The 21,364-nt window shown below is 46.6% G+C and overlaps 1 protein-coding gene across 2 annotated transcripts in view; it reads left to right on the forward strand.

The window, feature by feature from the left end:
- Nucleotides 1-1,295: 1,295 nt before the first annotated feature.
- Nucleotides 1,296-21,364, forward strand: part of ERCC3 (ERCC excision repair 3, TFIIH core complex helicase subunit) — a 30,436-nt gene continuing 10,367 nt past the window's right edge. The window contains exons 1-11 of one of the 2 annotated variants that reach the window (XM_027554954.1): nucleotides 1,296-1,407; nucleotides 1,759-1,964; nucleotides 2,599-2,835; nucleotides 5,190-5,239; nucleotides 5,660-5,795; nucleotides 5,977-6,141; nucleotides 6,559-6,763; nucleotides 7,592-7,906; nucleotides 12,928-13,112; nucleotides 15,153-15,355; nucleotides 20,375-20,471. In XM_027554954.1, coding sequence (XP_027410755.1) covers nucleotides 1,380-1,407; nucleotides 1,759-1,964; nucleotides 2,599-2,835; nucleotides 5,190-5,239; nucleotides 5,660-5,795; nucleotides 5,977-6,141; nucleotides 6,559-6,763; nucleotides 7,592-7,906; nucleotides 12,928-13,112; nucleotides 15,153-15,355; nucleotides 20,375-20,471 — 1,827 coding nt within the window. In that variant the 5' untranslated portion in view covers nucleotides 1,296-1,379. Of the gene's footprint in view, nucleotides 1,408-1,493; nucleotides 1,596-1,758; nucleotides 1,965-2,598; nucleotides 2,836-5,189; nucleotides 5,240-5,659; nucleotides 5,796-5,976; nucleotides 6,142-6,558; nucleotides 6,764-7,591; nucleotides 7,907-12,927; nucleotides 13,113-15,152; nucleotides 15,356-20,374; nucleotides 20,472-21,364 lie in introns of those variants that run through there. The other variant, XM_027554963.1, reaches the window with a different exon arrangement.

The raw sequence follows: 21,364 nt of genomic DNA on the forward strand, positions 1-21,364 counted from the left end.
CAGATTGGTTCCTTTGGGTTTTTCCAAGGTTTGGGAAAAGGTGCAGCCCAGCAGGGACCCATAGTTTCTGGAAGGATGGTATGGTCTCGTCCAATGGTGTAGTACAGGATGAAGTAGTACACTGCACGACTTGGCAGTAGCATACCTCCACAGAGCTTTCTCAGTAGAGACCATGGTCCCCCAGTGGTAGGGGTGCCCAGCGCTGGACAGCAGCAGGCTGGTACCAAGCTGAGTGCTGCTCAGTCACCCTTATTTAAAAAAAAAAAAATCTGTACCTTCCCTGAGGTACGTCATTTTTACAGTTGCTCAGGTCAAAAACGTTGCAGTTTTCCTTTACTCCTCTTACTCACCTTCCAGAGCTAGTCAGCAAATCCTGTGCTGTCTTTAACATATATTCAGAATGGAACCACTGTGCATCGACTTTACCCTTATCACCCGGATAAAGCCAGTGACTTCTCAACTGGAGCCCTGCAGTAGCTGCCCTTGACTTTGTAAAATCCATCTTCAACAATGCATCTAGTGCAGAGTGACCCTTTAATACTAAATCAGACTGTCATTTCTCTGCTCAAAAATTCCCCAGTAGCTCCCTATAATAAAATCCAAAGTTTTTGCAATGACCTACAAGGCTCTATATTAGGTGTTCTCAAAGTTGAACATCACATCTGGAGGGCGAGATTGTTGCCATGGCCTGCAGAATTTTATGATTCATCTGTTTCGTGTTTGTGCCTTTATAACTAATTTTAACTAGTTCCTATATGATGTCGATGAGCCAGGGGATCCCATTTTGAGAATCAGTTCTGTTCACGCACTATACTGTCTCCTGTCCCCCACCCCTCCCAGCCATGGTTCTCCTCTTAAATGCCAAACCTGAGTGGGCCCCTAGGTCCACACTGTACCTTTCTGGTATTTACATAGGACATTGTCCACTTGCATGATCACTCACTCAATTAGCACCGCTTCAGAGAGAGATTCTAGCACCATCCATTCAGAATAGCACAAACTCATTCTCTTTTATTTCTCCTTACAGCGCTCAACACATTTGTTTACTGCCCACATTTTTCTGTTACAGAGGGCCAAGACCTTTTCTCAGTTCACTGTCCTGACCCACGGGCTAAAACAACAGTGCCTGGACGGTCATAACAAGTACTCAAAACATGTTTCACTGACTAGGAGAAAAAGTGTCGAGAAAGCGCCTGCACCGGGAAAGAGCCAGCGGATTGCACAGCTGCCAGGCTCAGCTACACTCACACCAACCGAACGCCCCGCGGCGGGACTTCCTGGGCGGTGCCCGGAAGAGCTTCCGGTGTGAACAGGAAGTTCCTCCGAGAGCTGCCGCCGCGGTAGGCTAGGGGCGGTGGTAGGCTGCAGCGGGCGCAGTCATGGGCAAGAGAGACCGCGCCGACCGCGGTGAGACGTGGCGCGGGCGTGTTTCGGGGTTGCTTGCGCCCGCCGGCCCCCTCATCCTGTGTGGTTGCTGCTTAGGCCTTCTCAGAGGCGGTCGACCCCAGAGTCGCTCGCGGCCGGCGCATGCTGTCAGGACTGGCCGCTGGACTGGGGTCGACCCCGACCTCCGGAGAGCCCTGCAACCGGGCTAGGTGGGCACCGTGAGGGAGAGGACTCCCGAGGTGCACAGTGGCTCCGGGCTAGGGGTGGTTGGCGCTGGGGAAGTCTGGTTCCCCCGACCTGCGACTATTCAGTGCGGGGGGAGCTCAAGGCTCCTGCAGGGCTCACGTTGTGTGTCCTTGTTAATATCTGCAGAGAAGAAGAAGTCCAAGAAGCGGCACTACGAGGATGAGGAAGACGAGGAAGACGACGCCCCTGGGAACGACACCCAGGAAGCTGTTCCCTCCGCGGCCGGAAAGCAGGTGGATGAGTCCGGCACCAAAGTGGATGAGTATGGAGCCAAGGACTACAGGCTGCAGATGCCGCTGAAGGACGACCACACCTCCAGACCCCTCTGGGTGGTAAGCACGCCCACAGCCAGCGGCCAAGAGTTGGTGGGGCCCAAACAGAAATGCAGGATCGTGCGCTTCGGAGCCCACTGAGAGCGAGCTTTCACAGTCACGGACTGAAACAGCCGAGATAGAATGAGCGTGTTCGCTCTCATGTGCTGGCGGGTCTTGGGCTTCCTTCCTCACTAACCCCCGCTTTTACTCTCATTCTCTCTCCAGTTCTGCCGCGTGATTGGAAATTACTTTCATCTATGGAGTAGCGGCATGTATTGTGTAACGTTTTAATTCCTCTTGGAAAAAATTAATGAGACATTTGCTAGGCAGCTTTTTTGCTCAACTTGAAGTAATTAATGTTCTCCATTCATTGGTCATCTAGCCAGACAGATAGCCAGTAAGGTCGTTGGCTTTTCCTGTGAAGACTAGTGGGAAGCAGCTACTGACTCTGGAAACTTTGTCTTCTATTCTCTCTACTCCTTGTATCTGATTAAAGTAGTAGCAGGCCCTACAGTTGACTGAAGATGTGCTTACAAAAGTATCCCTGGTGTTGGTTTTCTGGGCAGCTTATCCTTTCTAGATAATGATGTGGAAAAGAGTCTAATCATCTCATTAATTTCCTTGACTGTTGTGTCCATTTGGTGTTTCTCAGGCTCCTGATGGCCACATCTTTTTAGAAGCCTTCTCTCCAGTTTACAAATACGCTCAAGACTTCCTGGTGGCTATTGCAGAACCGGTGTGCCGACCAACCCACGTGCATGAGTACAAACTAACTGCCTACTCCCTGTATGCAGCTGTCAGCGTCGGGCTGCAGACCAGCGACATCACGGACTATCTCAGGAAGCTCAGCAAGACAGGAGTCCCAGAGGGAATCATTCAGTTTATTAAGGCAAGTGGGGGCTAAGGCTGGCTCTTTTGCCCTCCTTCTTAATGTAGGAATGATAGGGACAAGTGCTGTACATCATTAGCCTGTGGCAGTCAAGAAAATGCCATTCAGATTCAGTGTGGGGAGCAGAATAACCAATCACCCTGGCTGCTGCTCTTCTGGATCCAGTATTGTGTTTTGCTGAGGCTACACTTCCCATGAGCTGCTCTTAGCCAGTGGGTACTAACACAGTGGGTATTCAGGCCCATTCTGGCCCGGGTTATTTGGGAATACAGCCCAAAGTGTGGCTGTTACAGACTGAATTGTGCCTCCTCCAGAATTCACATCTCAAGGACCTACCTGACTTGTAATATGATTGCATCTGGAGTAAGGAGATAATTAAAGTTAAATGTGGTTAAAAGGGTAGGGCCAATAGGATTAGTGTCCTTATGGGAAAGGATACCAGAAGGCTTGTATGCTCTTTCTCTGCATTTGTACAAGGACGAGGTAATGTGAGCACAGACTGAGAAGGTAGCCCTCTACAAACCAGGAAGAGAACCTTCACTGGAAAAGAAATTCCTGGCCTCATGATCCTGGACTTCTAGAAATAAGTTTCTGTTTGTTAAACAACTTGGTCCAGGGTGTACTGTGTGGTAACATGAACAGACTAGTACAGATGATAAACTTCACTTAAGTCTGAGAGACAGGAGACCACTAGTCAACAACTTCCATTAGGCAGAGTCAAAAAGGGCTTCATACGTGAAAGAGGAAAGAGCTCTCGGTGACGAGCACTTGGGTTCTGAGGACATGCTTGGGTTCTGAGAGATGGTGAATACCCTTCAGAAGAGATGGACGGTAGCTTTCATTGCCTTCTGCTGGTCAGTAGGCAGTTGGATTCGGATTCCAGGTCTGGAGCAGCAGAAGATGAGTACCACAGGCGTCCAATCCAGCACAGAAATGAAGCCAATCTCAGAGAAGCTGGTGGGAGCCCTGGAGAGACTTCTTTTCTTGTGATGTGCAAGGGTACCTTGGGAGAGGGACTTGCATCTTATAAAATGAGCCTGCTTCAGTTCCCCGGCTCTTCTCAGTCTTGGCTGGGCGCTGCCTGCAGGAATGCGGGTATTGGTTAGTGCAGGGGCGGATTTAGAGGGCAGTAGTGGAGGCAGGCAGCAGCCCGAGATCTGAGTTGCAAATTTTGTGGCCACCACATTTTCTCTGCTCATTCCATCCTAAAGATTGTTGGGAACTTGGGAGGATTTTCTACCATTAAGAATCTTACATCTAGTTGAAGAAATGGGAATCTTGGCAAGGAGGCTGGAGGCTTTGTGTTTAATTTTTGCAGCACACACTTACTGAACACATATTCTGCCAGCTTTGGGGGTAGCTTTGTGTTGGGGGTAGCTCTGGTACAGTGGGATGAGTCTCTGGATTAGGATGGGGCTTCTCGAAGTGAAGAATAAAGAGAAAGGGAAAATAACAGAAAGATTTAAAGCAGCATTTTATAGGTTAAGGTATGTGCATCAGAATTAGCCAGACAAGAGGGAGGTTTTGCTCTCAAAAAGCAGAAGCTACACAAAGAGACATGACTGAAATGGACTCAGCATGCACACAAAGGCACCAAAAGGTGTGCAGTGAACAATTTATCTCCACTTACCACTTTCTGTAGTGGTTTTGTATTTTATTCTTATCTTTTCTTGACTAGATCAACTACTGATTTAATCTATTTTCACTTCCCCACCCCACCCCTGCATCATGGGCATGTGGGATCTTAGTTCCCTGACCAGGACTTTAACCCTGGGCCCTCTGCAGTGAGAGCCTCCGGTTCTAACCACTGGACCACCAGCGAATTCCTGCTATTTTCAATGAAAAAAAATTATTTCTATTGGATTTATTTTACTTGAAGTAGTTTTACTGTTTGTTTGTTTTATTTCTTCAAAATCATTTTTACACTTTTATCTTTAATTTTTGTCCTTCTGTTTCTTTTGTGTTTTTGTCAGTAGTGGTGTTTTTTTAACCTGTAGCTTGAGTTAGATACTTAGTTCATTAATCTCTACTCATCCTTACTGGTAGAAATATTTAAACATATGTATACCTATGGCTGATTCATGTTGTTGTATGGCAGAAACCACCACAATATTGTAAAGCAGTTATTTTTAATTGAAAATAAGGTAAAAATAAAGTAAAGCTTAAAAAAAAAGTAGAAGCTAGTAGAAAAAGCTGTATTTAGACAGATCTACCCCTTCAGGATGGCACATTGGATTTTCCTAAAGTAAAATGAACCCTCTACTTGGCTGATAGGTAGTAAAATGCGTCCAGTAATGTTGTGAGTGCCCTGCATGTGGCTGATTTTGCCTGTCTGGTGTTCTCACTCCTTGCAGTTGTGTACCGTCAGCTATGGGAAAGTCAAGCTGGTCCTGAAGCACAACAGGTAAGGGGCTCCGTGAAAGGCCCACCGAGGCGTTTTCACCCTCTGCGTATCAGCGGCAGGAAGCTAACGTTTGTGGAATGTGCTCTGCACTAACAACTACTCCCCAGAGTCAGGGGCTAAAGGGAATGAGTGAAGCTGTGTGGCCAAAACTGTTCATTCACTGACCACTGTGTTCTCCTAGCAGTGTAGCTGGGGTTCAGATCCCTGCTAGTTTGTCTTCAAAGTGGGGCTTTGCCAACAACCCTTCTGTGTTATATCATGACCAGTAGCTCATCACTCAGCTTTGGCAAAGGGATGGGGAAGGGTGGATGTGGAGAGAAGCCGGAGGCCACTATCCCCAGACCATCTTAAGAATGCTAAATGGACTCTTCTGCAAATTCTGTCCTGGTCAGTAGGCTTCTGCTTCCTCCCCTTTTATAGATACTTCGTTGAAAGTTCTCATCCTGATGTCATCCAGCATCTTCTCCAGGATCCGGTGATCCGGGAGTGCCGCCTGAGGAACTCTGAGGGGGAGGCCACCGAGCTCATCACTGAGACTTTCACAAGCAAGTCTGCTGTATGTGGGCTCCTAGGTCACCCTCAGGGGTTGGACACATCCAGGATTTTAGCCCTCAGGTGCTTTTAGTCCAGCATTTGCAGCCTAGTAGTCCTGTAGCTTTCTTGCAGCTTTGACTGTTGCTTGGTAGCAGTAGGGTTAAATGTTTTGTGCAAGTCCAGATCCTGCCTTTCTCTTTCAGATTGCTAAGAGTGTTGAAGGTAGCGGTGGGCCCTCTACTTCCCGAGTGACAGATCCACAGGGTAAATCTGACATCCCCACAGACCTGTTTGATTTTTATGAGCAAATGGACAAGGATGAGGAGGAAGAAGAAGAGACACAGACAGTGTCTTTTGAAGTCAAGCAGGTTAGTGAACATAATCCCTCCTGGTTGCTTCTCTAAGCGGATGTCAGAAGCTGGTCTGGCCCTGCCTGGACTGTCCATAGTTTGTGTGAGAGGAAGGAACCCCTGTCTATCTCCAATGTACTGTGGCATCATTCTTCCTGATCAAGTTATATCTGAGTGTCCCATTCTTCCCACTGGTGGGTCAGTGAGAAATGGTGTCTGCGGGGCATTTTGGTAGCTGATTGGATTTAATTTTGTTCATTACCTTAGTTTGGGGTCCTTTTCTATGCTTTAACCCAGTTGTTATCAAGCAAGATCTGAAATGGCAAAATGTCTAGGTTAACTTGTTTTTTTATTGTTAGGTGTCTTAGGATATGTGTTGCTTCTGAGCACGCTTTGGAGTTAACAAGATTATGAACCTTCATGCTCACTTTCCAGGAAATGATTGAAGAACTCCAGAAACGTTGCATCCACCTGGAGTACCCTCTGTTGGCAGAATACGACTTTCGGAATGATTCTGTCAACCCTGATATCAACATTGACCTGAAGCCCACAGCTGTCCTTAGACCTTATCAGGAGAAGAGTTTGCGGAAGATGTTTGGGAACGGGCGCGCACGCTCCGGGGTCATTGTCCTTCCTTGTGGTGAGTGACTGAGTGAAGGAGGTGGGTGGGCTGCTCTCTCTGCATCTGTCCTGAGTCGTGTCTGGTCTAGCCTAGGTTCTAGGCTGGCAGTCATAGTAGAGTCAGCTGGAGCCCTGCCCCAGACTCTAGAAGGTGCACTCTCTCAGGAAGGGGCCTGCACCTTCATTTTTTTTTTTAAGCTCCATGGGTTACTTTGAAGCACATCCCTGGTTAAGGAAGAATTGCTTTTTAAAGGAACAGCTTGAGTTTTAATCTTGATCTTCTCATGGTGGATGGTGGTGAACTCAGAAGCCCCTGGAGTTTCACCTTCCTGTGTCTTTGCCAGTAGCAGTGTTCACACTACCACATTCCTGAGTGCTCAGCCCAGTTGATTGTGTGATCTTAGTAGCCATCTTTTCTCAGTCCCTCCGAAGGTGGTCCGTGTGTTGGGTACACTGTACCCTAGCAGCACTGCTGTCCCAGGGTCTTGGGCAAGTTGCACCTTAGATTTAGTTTTCCCATCTTTAAAACGGCAGTAGTAGAGGTGTCTCTTATTCATAGTTTGTTTTGACAAATGTTGCTTTTTAAGATTTAAACAAGGTGCATATATGGTGCTCTAACAGGGCCTGGCACTTGTCTCTCAGTTTTCACATCTGTGTGTGAAGTGGGCATGCCTCCTTTTCTGTAAAGAAGGAAACAGGTTTGGAGCAGAAAAAACGCCTCAACAGTGTCCGCTGTGAGGATCGTTACGAATAATTTGGGCCAGATTGGTGTGCCGGCGAGCCTTTTTGTCTGTCCCTGTCCCTCATTTCAGCTCGGCTTGGGGGTGTTGCCCTTGGTGTCTTGTAGGTGCTGGGAAGTCCCTGGTGGGCGTGACAGCCGCGTGTACTGTCAGGAAGCGCTGTCTGGTGCTGGGCAACTCGGCCGTGTCTGTGGAGCAGTGGAAAGCCCAGTTCAAGATGTGGTCCACCATCGATGACAGCCAGATCTGCCGCTTTACCTCCGATGCCAAGGACAAGCCCATAGGCTGCTCCATTGCCATCAGCACCTACTCGATGCTGGGCCACACCACCAAAAGGTCCTGGGAGGCTGAGCGGGTGATGGAGTGGCTCAAAACTCAGGAATGGGGCCTCATGATCCTGGATGAAGTACACACCATACCAGGTAAGCAGGCTGAGAGCTGGGATGCTGCTCACCGTATGGACAGAGTAATTTTCCAGTTCTTGGGTTGAGAGAGGGGCTGCTGTGTAATACATCCATCTTGCAAGAGAAACTTTCTTGGTGAAGCTTTCAGTGAAGTAATGAGCATGTGCGGAGTGGGGGTTAGTGGTGGGTGGGCGTCCACACTGACAGTCTTCTTAGACTGGCCCAGAGTAGTCATTTAGAAAGGGATACTGTTTTTGCACCTCAACTTATCCACTTATCCTTAACCCCTCCCCTCGCTTTTTTTACAGTCCCACAAAAACTATACTAGGAGCACAAAATAGTTCTTGCAATGTTTGTTTTATTTTTAAGACTAAAGTATTGATCCTTATTATGTTATAGAAGTTGTACTTGTCCAAGTATTGCAGGCAGCCATATCACAATATGGCTTTTAATAGCCATATTGATATAATTTATGAGCCATAAATCCATCCGTTTTAAGTATATGATTCAAGATTTTTAGTAATCTTGAATTTAGTAAGGCGTTCATACAGCCATCACCATGATCCAGTTTTAGAACATCTTTCTCATACTCACCATCACTGCTTTTCATCTTAGCCCCAGGAAATCACTGAATTGTTTTCTGTTTCTGGATACATGCCTTTTCTGGAAATATATTAACAAAATCATATATATTTTCTTATGTCTCACTTCCTTCACTTCACATAATGATGTATCCACATTGTGACATGTGCTGATGATGTGTTCCCTTTATTACTGAGTAGCAGACCAGGCAAACCTTTCTTGATAAAACAAATTAACAGTTCTGATCAGTTGAGAAGTGGAATTTAGAGCTGCTGCTGCTGCTAAGTCGCTGCAGTCGTGTCCAACTCTGTGAGACCCCCTGGACTGCAGCCTACCAGGCTCCTCCATCCATGGGATTTTCCAGGCGAGAGTCCTGGAGTGGGTAGCCATTGCCTTCTCCAGGAAATTAGAGATGACTCTGAATTAAACGAAATCAGAGGCATTTTCACATACTGTTTTCAAAATATTGTGAAGATGGCCTTTCCATCTTTTTGTTTTCTCTGTAACGAGAACTCCTCCAGCCTCTCTGGATGTCTGAAGATGCCTGGGAGATGTTCACAGCAAGCCAAGTAGAGATGAGATGTTCACAGCAAGCCAAGTAGGGATGAGGGTCTCTCGGTCAGAAGGACACAGTCCTGAGATGGGGAAGTAGTGCCTCCATGGTCTGACCGCAGTGTAGTTCTGTGGCTGTGGAGGGCGTCGAGGGGGAGAGCAGTCAAAACTGAGTTCAGAGAGGTGTTGGGGCCAATCCTGTAGGGCCTGAAGGTAGACCTTCAGCTTGTACTCTGGGTGAGATGCCTTTTGAGACATTTGAGCCAAGGGTGACATCTCTGACTTAACATTCTAAAAATTTCACCCCAGCTGCTGTGCTGGGAAGACACTGCAGGAAGCAAGGGTGGAGAGCATCTAGATATGTTAGTTTGTGGAATCCCAACACAAGGCTTGGAACCAGTAAGAATGAAGGTAAGCTGATTCTGGTTATGCTTTGAAGATGAACTGCACAGGTTAGATGTGGTTCTGAAAGAGAAATCAAGGGTGACTATCAGATTTTGGCTTGAGCCATCAGAAGAGAGGAGTGGATATTAGGTGGAGAAGGCTCTAGAAGGAGCAGGTTTGGAGAGAGAAGATTGGGAGTAGGCTTTCAGTTCAGTTCAGTTGCTCAGTCATGTCCGACTCTTTGCGACCCCATGAATCACAGCATGAGGCCTCCCTGTCCATCACCAACTCCCGGAGTTCACTCAAACTCACATCCATCAAGTTGGTGATGCCATCCAGCCATCTCATCCTCTGTCATCCCCTTCTCCTCCTGCCCCCAGTCCCTCCCAGCATCAGAGTCTTTTCCAATGAGTCAGCTCTTCGCATGAGGTGGCCAAAGTATTGGAGTTTCAGCTTTAGCATCAGTCCTTCCAAAGAACACCCAGGACTGATCTCCTTTAGGATGGACTGGTTGGATCTCCTTGCAGTCCAAGGGACTCTCAAGAGTCTTCTCCAACACCACAGTTCAAAAGCGTCAATTCTTCAGCATTCAGCTTTCTTCACAGTCCAACTCTCACATCCATACATGATCACTGGAAAAACCATAGCCTTGACTAGACGGACCTTTGTTGGCAAAGTAATGTCTCTGCTTTTGAATATGCTATCTAGGTTGGTCATAACTTTCCTTCCAAGGAGTAGGTTTTAGACATGTTAATTTTATTGCCTTTAGACAGTCAGGCAATGGCAGAAAATGTTAGAAAACAGGCCAAAGACATGAATAGACTTCATCCAAGAGACCCAGCTATTCAGTTCAGTCGCTCAGTCGTGTCTGACTCTTTGCGACCCCGTGAACCGCAGCACGCCAGACCTCCCTGTCCATCACCAACTCCCGGAGTCCTCCCGGAGTCCACCCAAACTCATGTGCATTGAGTCGGTGATGCCGTCCAGCCATCTCATCCTCTGTCATCCCCTTCTCCTTCTGCCCTCAATCTTTCCCAACATCAGAGTCTTTTCCAATGAGTCAACTCTTTGCATGAGGTGGCCAAAGTATTGGAGTTTCAGCTTTAGCATCATTCCTTCCAAAGAACACCCAGGGCTGATCTCCTTCAGAATGGACTGGTTGGATCTCCTTGCGGTCCAAGGGACTCTCAAGAGTCTTCTCCAACACCACAGTTCAAAAGCATCAGTTCTTCGGCACTCAGCTTTCTTCACAGTCCAACTCTCACATCCATACATGACTACTGGAAAAACCATAGCCTTGATTAGATGGACCTTTGTTGACAAAGTAATGTCTCTGCTTTTTAATATGCTATCTGCTGCTGCTGCTGCTAAGTCGCTTTAGTCATGTCCGACGTTGTGCAACCCCAGAGACGGCAGCCCACCAGGCTCCCCTGTCCCTGGGATTCTCCAGGCAAGAACACTGGAGTGGGTTGCCATTTCCTTCTCCAATGCAGGAAAGTGAAAACTGAAAGTGAAGTCGCTCAGTCGTGTCCGACTCTTAGCGACCCCATGGACTGCAGCCTACCAGGCTCCTCCGTCCATGGGATTCTCTAGGCAAGAGTACCAGAGTGGGGTGCCATTGCCTTCTCCAAATAGGTTGGTCATAAATTTCCTTCCAAGGAATAAGCCTCTTTTAATTTCATGGATGTAATCACCATCTGCAGTGATTTTGGAGCCCAGAAAGATAAAGTCAGCCACTGTTTCCACTGTTTCCCCATCTATTTGCCGTGAAGTGATGGGACCGGATGCTGTGATCTTAGTTTTCTGAATGTTGAGCTTTAAGCCCACTTTTTCCCTCTCCTCTTTCACTTTCATCAAGAGGCTCTTTAGTTCTTCAGTTTTTGCCATAAGAGTAGTGTCATCTGCATATCTGAGGTTATTGATATTTCTCCTATTAGAATGTCTATATATATATATATATAGAATGTATATATATAGAGAGAGAGAGACATTCTATATATGAATGTTTATATATATGTCTATATAGATATATGTATATATATATTCTATATATAGAATGTCTATATATATATGTCTATATATAGAGAATGTCTATATATATATATGTCTATATATAGAGAATGTCTATATATATATATGTCTATATATAGAGAATGTCTATATATATATATATAAAGTACCAAATACTGACAAGAGTGCAGAGCAGCTGGAACTGTCACGCATGGCCAGAGGAATTGCAAAATGTACAGTCACTCTGGGGAGGTTTGGCAGTTTATTAGAAAATCACCATATGAGCCAGCAGTCCCACCATGGGCATCTGTTATGGAGAAATGAAAACTTAGGTTCACACAAAAACTTGTCATGTTTATAACAGCCCTGGTTGTAGTCTCCAAAACCTATATTGACCATGGAAATGCATGTCAGTGAGGGGCTGGATGGACAAGCTGGTACGTCATTCGATAGGATACTTCTCAGCCATGGAAAGGAAGCCCAGAGGCATCTTGCTGAGTGAAGTCAGCCAGTCCCAAGAGGCTGCAAGAGTGCGTGATGCCGTCAGTAGGACATTCTTGAAAATATAAAACTGTAGTGACAGAGAACAGATCAGTGGTTGCTGGGGCAGGATGGGGGGTGTGACAAGGCAGAGCATAGGGGAGTTTTTGGGGTCGTGGATCGGCTTGTAACCTGGTCGTGGTGGTGGCACAGTCTGCCGCTGTGTTAACATTTATAAAACAGGGTAAGCTCACTTACCCACCCTCAGGAAAAGTTCATTGTGCAGTGTACTAAGTCATTTAGTCATGTCCGACTCTTGTGACCCCATTGTAGCCCACCAGGCTCCTCTATCCATGGAATTCTCCAAACAAGAATATTGGAGTGGGTTGCCATTTCCTCCTCCAGGGGATCTTCCCGACCCAAAGTTAGAATCTGGGAATCTTAGATCTGCTGCATTGGCAGGCAGGTTCTTTACCACTAGTACCACCTGGGAATCAAAAACTATAAACTAAAAGAAAAAAAAAACCCTTACAGAGAAGGTGGGTATTTGGTCAGATGGATTGGAAATTGATAAAAAGAAACATTTTCTGTGAATAACTTTGAAGTTGCTTTGTAGCAGTTCAGTTGGAGGCTGAGTTTGAAGCATTCATTCTGGTCAGCAAGCTTCAGGGTGCACAAATTCCTTGTGAGTCAGAGCTCAGTGGCATTTTAATATCCTGGATCATGGTTCCAATTGCTGTCTATGCTCCGCCCGATAGCTTAGCTGTGTGAGGGGAGCGCTGGGGCTCCCTGGCCTGGGGCTTCCTCTGAGTCACTGCCTCCTGTTCTCCCTTTCACCCCTCTTTGGAGCAGGTCTGAAAGTGGAGTTGAAGCTTTCTCACCTAGTCATTCATGACTAGAGCCAGGTTTCTGTGATCCTGTGACCCAGGGCTTAGACATGTGGTGTCCTGGACCAGTCTTAGGTCAAAGCTGTCTTTGGTACTTAGAGCATTTAAAAAGTGATGGTGTTAATGTGCCAATTGTTTCCCCAGCCAAGATGTTCCGACGGGTGCTCACCATTGTGCAGGCGCACTGCAAGCTGGGTTTGACCGCAACCCTCGTCCGGGAAGATGACAAAATCGTCGACTTAAACTTTTTGATTGGGCCGAAACTCTATGAAGCCAACTGGATGGAGCTACAGAACAGTGGCTACATCGCCAAAGTCCAGTGTGCTGAGGTAGCTGGCCTCTTCCTAATGGTCCCTGAGGGCGGGCACTGCCCTGCGGAGGGGAACTGGGTCCGGTCAATTCCTCACAGGCAGATACGCGGGTCAAGACCTCAGCAAGGGTTCTGCTGCCTTTGCAGTAGCCTCAGCCCTCCTGTGGTGTGGGCGATGTGTCATCTCAGATGTGTCAGACAGTCGCTTGTCCAGGGGCACACGGGAAGTGGTCGAATCAGGAGGCTAATCCAGGTGGGCTGGGCTCCTCATCCTCCCTTCTGGGAGTGAGCACCTCAGGGTGCTCCTGCACGCCTTCACCCCAGAGGGATTCTTGGTTCCGTGGGAACAGCCACCAGCCACCCCCAGTGCCAGAGTCTGTTGGTTTTGACACCCACAGACAGCACGTGACCAACGTTCAATTTCTAAGAACACATTTTTCCAGGATTGTTCTGTGATGAATACCTGCACAGGTATGTGTTAAAAATACACGTTCAAAGGAATAGCAACAGAAGGCCTTTCTGGCACTTTAAAATGACCGTCACTTAGTGGCTAGAGTAGGGTGGGCTGCGTCCTGGAAGGGCAGAGATGGGCCTCCTGGGTGAAGATGAGCAGGAGGCAGCTGTGCAGGTGGCCTTGCTCTATCGAGACGCTTGCTTACTCTCTGGGTACGTCTTCATAAAGAGCACCCAAGTTATGCACAGCACTGCTGGAGTCTTTGAGGTGCCTCTTCCTGTCTGATTGCATCTCCTCTCCCTCTGCTGCTGTCTTGGAGTTTAGGTTTGTCATTTTCTTGCTTTTCTTTGTTATTTTACTTCCTATGTGCAATTCCCTAAACATTTGTTGTTTAACTTTGCTTTTTAAAAATCTTTGTTTAGTTGCTAAGTCATATCTGACTCTTTTTGACCCCATGGACTGTAGCCCGCCAGGCTCCTCCGTTCTTGGGATTTTCCAGGCAAGAATACTGGAGTGGGTTGCTGTTTCCTTTTCCAGGGGATCTATTCAGTTCAGGGATTGAACCCACATCTCCTGCATTGGCAGGCAGATTCTTTACCACTGTGCTACCTGGGAAGCCCCTTTAAAATCTTTATGTATATGCAGAAAGAATCAGGAGATATGTGTGTGTATATATATATATAAATAAATGTTCTTGCATGGTTTCTGATTTTTGCTTAATATTTTTATTCCTTGCATAATGCATTATTTTTGATTATTCTTATAGCTATAGTTCATTACTTTGAATTCCCCTGTAATATTCCACTGGACAAATATACCACAATTTGATAGCTAATGGAATATTACACAGCAGTAAAAATAGTCTTTTCTAATGTTAACAGGGGCTTCCCTGTTGGCTCAGTGGTAAAGAATCCGTCTGCCAGTGTAGGCGATGTGGGTTTAATCCCTGGGTGGGGAACATCCCCCGGAGGAGGAGATGGCAACCCGCTCCAGCATCCTTGCCTGGGAAATCCCATGGACAGAGGAGCCTGATAGCTACAGTCCATGAGGTCGCAAAAGAGTTGGTCGTGACTTAGTGATGTTGACAGACATTGGGGTTGCTAAGTTGCTTTTTTTAACAGCTTTATTAAGGTCTAGTTTATGTTCCATAACATTCACCTATTGTAAGTAAACGCTGTTGATTTATAATTTTTGTGATTTTAGTAAATGTAAAGAGTTGTGCAGCTGTGTCCTCCAATCCAGTTTTAGAGCATTTCCCCCGCCCTCAAGAGTTCCCTTGTATCGTTACTGGGATGTCATTGCTAGGCTAGCCCAACACATAGAGCTGGCAAGTGTGTGTGCAGTTCTCTGTCCAAAGGTGGACAGAGCAAGTCCACCTCTGCTGTCGATACATTTTAAAATCGTTGCTATTAACATGTAAGAGGGTCTTGGTTCAGCATTGGGTTTCAGGTTTTGTTTTGTAATGTGTGTGTTTACAATAGTTTTGAGATGTAATCCACATGCCATTGGTTTTGTCTTGGTTTGTTTTAAAGCTGATTTGCCAAAGTTTTCAATTGTGTGGTACTTAAGCTTGCATACTGACCCCTAATTCTTCCCGTTTCACAGGTTTGGTGCCCAATGTCTCCTGAGTTTTACCGGGAGTATGTGGCAATCAAAACCAAGAAACGGATCTTGCTGTACACCATGAATCCCAACAAATTCAGAGCTTGCCAGTTTCTGATCAAGTTTCATGAAAGGAGGAATGACAAGATTATCGTCTTTGCTGACAACGTGTTTGCTCTGAAGGAGTATGCCATTCGACTGAACAAGTAAGAATGGAAAAGTTAGAGTTGGCCTCAAAAGCCCAGGTATCTTCCCCACGTGAGAGTGCAGAAGACTGTTTTTTTCTCGAAGCTCTCAGGAACTTGTTAGTATCTGAAGGCCTAGTTTTCTGTTCCCAGGGACCATATGAGACAGAGGAGCAGTGGTCAGAGTCAGAGGTTGGTGTGTACAGAAAAGAGGGCCTGGTCACTGTGAGCCAAGAGAGCAAGTGCTGCCTTGGAGCTGGGCTCTGAAGGTGGGCACTAGTTGGCATCTGGAGTTTCAGGCTGAGTGGCACTGTGACTGGAGATGCGATCAGACCACATGGACTAGGGGCCGGGAAGGCAAGGCAGACGGAACCAGCATCCCAGGTATGGCCCAGCATCTAGAAAGAGCTGCTCAGGAAACAGCCGGCAGAGTCCTTGTTACAGCCTCACCCAGATACTACTGAAAATTTGAAAATTTCCTGCCAGGTAAAGAGGAAGAGGCCTGTGCTTCTTTACACAGTGATACAGGGCTTCAGGTGCTGTGAGTGTAGCAGAAGACAAGGCCCTCCAGCCTGAATTTTTATGTTGCTGGGAGGGATGCATACAGGCAGCTGCTCTTCACAAGCTGTGATTTAATCATCACCTCAGCCGCAAGACATGATTGTGTTAGTCTCATAGACGAGAAAACTGGGACACAGACTGAGTTTCTCAGATTTCTAAAACTGTGCCTTATTTAATGTAGGAAATATTTTATGTTTTATCAAATTAACATAGGCCGTCAAGAAAACTAGCAATTCCTTGCACCTGTCTTCCTAGTCAAAATTCCTTGTTCCCCAAAGATGGATACTTTCAACTCTTTTCTGTATTTACCTTCATATTTCTAAGTAATAATTTATATAGCAATTTCTTCATGATTGATTATAGAAGTTGGTTATTAATTTCCTACCATGGGAGCTGTGGATTTAGCCCTCTTACATACATCATTCCATCCCCTACCTCCACTCCATCCCCACAAAATGTTTGGGGCCAAGTTAGTTTCAATGTTACATTTTTACATTTTTTTTTTATTAGTTCTGTTTTTTTTTAATTTATTTTTTTATTGAAGGATAATTGCTTTACAGAATTCTGTTGTTTTCTGTCAAACCTCAACATGAATCAGCCACAGGTATACATACATCCCCTCCCTTTTGAACCTCCCTCCCATCTCCCTCCCCATCCCAGCCCTCTAGGTTGGTACAGAGCCCATTTGGGTTTCCTGAGCCATATAGCACATTCCTGTTGGCTATCTATTTTACATATGGTAATGTAAGTTTCCACGTTACTCTCTCCATACTTCTCACCCTCCCCTCCCCTCTCCCCATGTCCATAAGTCTATTCTTTATGTCTGTTTCTCCATTGCTGACCTGTAAATAAATTCTTCAGTACCATTTTTCTAGCTTCCATGTATGTGTATTAGAATACGATATTTATCTTTCTCTTTCTGACTCACTTCACTCTAGGTTCATCCACCTCATCAGAACTGACTCAAATGCATTCCTTCTTATGGCTGAGTAATATTCCATTGTGTATCTGTACCACAGCTTTATCCATTCATCTGTCGATGGGCATCTAGATTGCTTCCATGTTCTAGCTAATGTCAGTGTTACATTATTTTGACTGTGTAAGTATTGTTCCAGCCAAGGCAGGCAGTGTACTGTGATTACATTATTTCTTAACATGTTGTTTTTTCCTAGATTTAATAGTTGCCTTGTCATTACTTTTGCTTGGTTTTCTATGTAATTACTGAGTTATCCCTTTTCAGACTCCTCGTAAAATTCCCTCTCAGAAGGGTCAGATCCCTTCAGTGCTTCATCTTCCTGTCTTGCTCTGGTCTGCTGCTCTCTAGGACTCGAGATGCTGCCTGTCACCTTTGGGCACGCCTCTGATATCCTGGGAATTCCTTATACCTCTTCCCTGTGTTGAAACCCCTTTTGCCACATCTCAAGTCTCCCCTTTTCTGGTCACTCATTTTGATGGAGTGTATCCTTTCGTAGATTTCTGAGAGAAGGTATGTAGAGGAAAATTTCATAAGAATTTGCTTGCAGATGTCATTATTCACTCTTACACTTGGTGAGTAGTTGATGGGGCCTCAGAATGTCAGAGGTAGGGCTGTTTTCTCAGCTTCCAATGCAGCTGTTTGTTTGCAAGCCTGCTTAATGCCCTTCTGACTCCTCTCTGTATGTGATCTATTGTGGTGATCATAGGTTTTCCTTCTATCAAGAGGGTTTTAGAATCTTTTTTTCATTTTTGGAAGTTTGAAAACAGTGTGACTAGTGTGATCTTTTTTCTTTCATTACAGTACATGAAGTAGACACTTTTCAATCTGAAAACTCATGTCCTTCAATTCAGAGAAGTTCTTTCTGTTTTTTCTTTGTTACTCATCTCTGTTTTCTCTTCTCTCTTTTTTTTTCGAGGGGTGAGAGGGCCGTGCTGTGTGGCATGTGGGATTTTAGTTCCCCAACTAATGCCCCCTACATTGGCGTCTTAACCACTGAACTGCCAGGGAAGTTCCTTTTCTCTCATTTTGAATTCCTGCTGGCCAGGTGTTAGATCTTCTGGGCACCTTCTCCAATTCCTCCCTGCCCCATCCCACCTTTATTTTGGTTGTGCCATGTAGCTTACGGGATCTTAGTTCCTTGACCAGGGATTGAACCCAGGCTGTGGCAGTGAAAACACTGAATCCTAACCACTGGACCACCAGGGAACTCCCATTTTCTCTGATTTTTTATCCGTTTGTCTACCAACTCTATTGAAGCTTTTGTGAATTTCCAGGAGTTCTTTATTGTCAACTGTTCTTGTTTTTTTGAGCAAGTACGGTGTCTTCTCTGTGGCTATTAAAGCTTTCAAAGCTTTCTTCTATTCCCTGCACCATCTCTCTCTTCTTCAAGTGTTTTGTTTCAGCTCTGTCTTTCGAGCCCATCTTCTGATTTTTGGTGATCTTTGGCTCTATTTTCTTACCTAAGGGTGAGTCACTGAAAAGCTGATTGGCCTTTCTGTATAGCTTGGTGGGTTTGCCAGCCTGTGGACCTCTCCATGATCAGGCATGGGCCTGGCTAGTTTGTCAAGAAGTTGCCAGATGCCAGTGTCTCAGGGTCTTTTCTTTTGGGCTGGAAAGTTTCTCCAGAGAGGAATCTTACCGTTTCCTAGATCCCAGCCTGTGGCAGGGGAGGGAGTGGGGAATCCCTGTCTTTCTTCACTCTTACTCTTGCTTAACCCTCAGCTCTCCCTGAGGGCAAAGGGTCTCCCTCAGTGTGTTCAGAATCTAGGCAGTACATCTCCAGTTTCCTGCCAGGTGGGCAGAGGCATGCTTGGCGGCGGGAGTTGGAATCCAACACTGTTCCTTACACATACACTCTGTCCGTCTTCCTGTCTGTAATCCTGCCCTAACACCGACCTTCTGAGGCAGCTGGTGATTAGACCTTGAACCCTTTTGTGTTCTGTATAGAAAACTGGCTTGTTTTATGTTGGCTCTTCTTTCCTGCCGGCCTGGGCTTCTGCTTTCTCTGGTCTACCCTTTTGCTCTACTATCTCTTAGAGTTACCACCACCTACCTCAGGATTCTTACATCTAGTAGGTGTTCAACAAATGTTAGGTCCTTTTTCTGGAGGATGGTTACCCTTCTGTTTCATTTCCTATATGAGGGAACCTTCCCTGTGGCTCAGACAGTAAAGAATATGCCTGTAATGCAGGAGACCCAGGTTTGATTCCTGGGTCGGGAACATCCCCTGGAGAAGGAAATAGCAACCCACTCCAGTACTCTTGCCTGGAGAATCCTATGGACAGAGGAGCCTGGTGGGCTACAGTCCATGGGTTTGCAAAGAGCTGGACACAACTGAGCAACTAACACTTTGACTCAAACTGAGGGCTTGCGGCTATATGAGTTGTTTTTCCTGATGATGATCACAGAGAAGAATCACCTAAAAACCTAGATGTCAAGAGACAAGCTGTTCTGAAGAGTACAGATTCCCAACCTTTTTCACAGCATGAACATCCAGAAAATAATAAATTTGTAGGGTGCTCCAAACACTCTGGAAGCCAGGCTCGCAGGATTGGGGAAGCATCCAGCTGTCCCAGGCTTCGCCCAGCTTCCCCATAGGCCAGGGGGCTGCTCTCTGGGCATCCCTGTTACCAGCTTAGAGCACAGTGTCGGGAAGTGTGTGTGAAATAGCAAAAGCAGTGCTTCCTAGGCCTTCCAGGGAGCTGATGGCCCTGCACGGGGGAACAGCCACTTGAGTTCAGCGTCCTCTGGCTCCCAGCCTCAGGTGTACAGGTCTGAGGGCTCCTGGCAGGCGTGGGTCTTCCCCACAGTGTGGAGCCTGCCTCTGTTTGGTGTGGGGGGCCCCTGTGCACTTGGCTGCTGTCCTCGTTGTCCTTGTCGTCGTCACTCTCACTATTGTTACCTTCCCTGTGGAAGCTACAAAAAGCACGTCAGTACAGGAAGACTAGAGGAGTGACGCTGCCAGAGGCCAGGGGTGAGCGGTGAGATTGTTAGAAAGGGCTGTGCCCTTTGGCAGCTGGAGACTAGCGAGAAGTGCTTTGAACATAGCGTTACAGGGAGTCAGTGGGAAGAAGTCTGGAAGGGGTTCTTTTCTCCTTTCTTGGAGAATGCCTGTTTCACTTGGAAATGGTTCCTTCCAGGCTCTGGTTTGCAAATAGCAATGTTTTCTTTTTTTCCCCGTTGTGCTTCATGGAATCCAGGGGATTCTCCTTGTATAGACACTAAGCTTAGAGAGAGACGCTGAAGGAGGAAGGAGCACAGTCCAAGAACAAAAGAGTGAAGGGAGAATCTTGAAGAGAATGGTGACCTGCACCTTGGCTCAGGGGGAAGGGGTGGCGGCAGTGGGGGCGTGTTTTCTATGGGTCTCTTCCTGCTCTTCTTCCATGACAGAGGTCTTCCTGGGAGAGAGAAGCCTTGAAGAGCTCCCTTTCCCTCTGACACGCGTTCAGGATAGTCGAGGAGTGCTTCTGTGGTCTTCCTAACGTAGCTTTGTTCTTCTCTAGACCCTATATCTATGGCCCTACGTCCCAGGGAGAAAGGATGCAGATTCTCCAGAATTTCAAGCATAACCCCAAAATCAACACCATCTTCATATCCAAGGTCAGTGTGGCATGCAGCAGCCCGGGGCCTGGGGGCAGCTGGATGATTTCTGGGCAGTGCACTGGGGTTTGTTGAAGGAACATCATGCGTCAGTTTTCATTCCCGTGTGTCCAGTTTCTAGGGACACGGGAATGTTGTTTGGCGGGTAGTAGAAGAAGGAGATGTAGAGTTTAGTGTATACATTCTATGTTCCTAATTCAAGGAGTATACACTCTAGCAAGTCCTTTTGTATGACTTAAGCTTTTTCTGCCTCTTTTGGGGATACAGGAATTTTAATTTGTATTTTTTTCGTATAAAGGGGGAAGTTCACTAAATACTCTGACAAAGGGAGGCATGTGGATGAGGTTCTCTTTGTGGGGTTGGAGATTCCTGCGGGCCGCGGGCAGCCTTTGTCCTGGCTCCTGTGTGCCTTGGGGGTGAGTGGTGAATCTGAACACAGTACAAGGTCATGTAGGCCAGCTTGGTGACGGTTTCAATTTGCAGTTAGAAGTGGTAGCCTGACAGTGAAGAATAGTCATTTAGATTAGAATGACCCAAAGCCCCAGAGAGATGAGATTTACCTATAACGTGATCATAGATGGATCAGTAAGTACCAGCCTTTGATTTCTGTGTCTGGAGACCTTGATGGTGCTGCCGTCCCCCGTCCCCCAAGCTGGGGCAGCTGCCCTGAGCCAGGATCCAGCCCGCTGCAGGCCGTGGGCCCTACCAGGTCACGTGTCCAGCTTGTGCTGTTGGCCTCAGTGGCCTCGAGTTAAGATTGTGGATGGTTTTGTGCAGACCTAGTTCAGTTGCAAAAAATGAAAAGCATCACTCAGAGTGTTGATCGGGCCCTCTTGTCTCTGGGCCTTAGCAGTTCGCACTAGGACTGTTGCTGAGACAGATGGTTAGGACCT

The sequence above is a fragment of the Bos indicus x Bos taurus genome, chromosome 2 (genome assembly GCF_003369695.1).
Source record: "Bos indicus x Bos taurus breed Angus x Brahman F1 hybrid chromosome 2, Bos_hybrid_MaternalHap_v2.0, whole genome shotgun sequence".
NCBI lineage: Eukaryota > Metazoa > Chordata > Mammalia > Artiodactyla > Bovidae > Bos > Bos indicus x Bos taurus.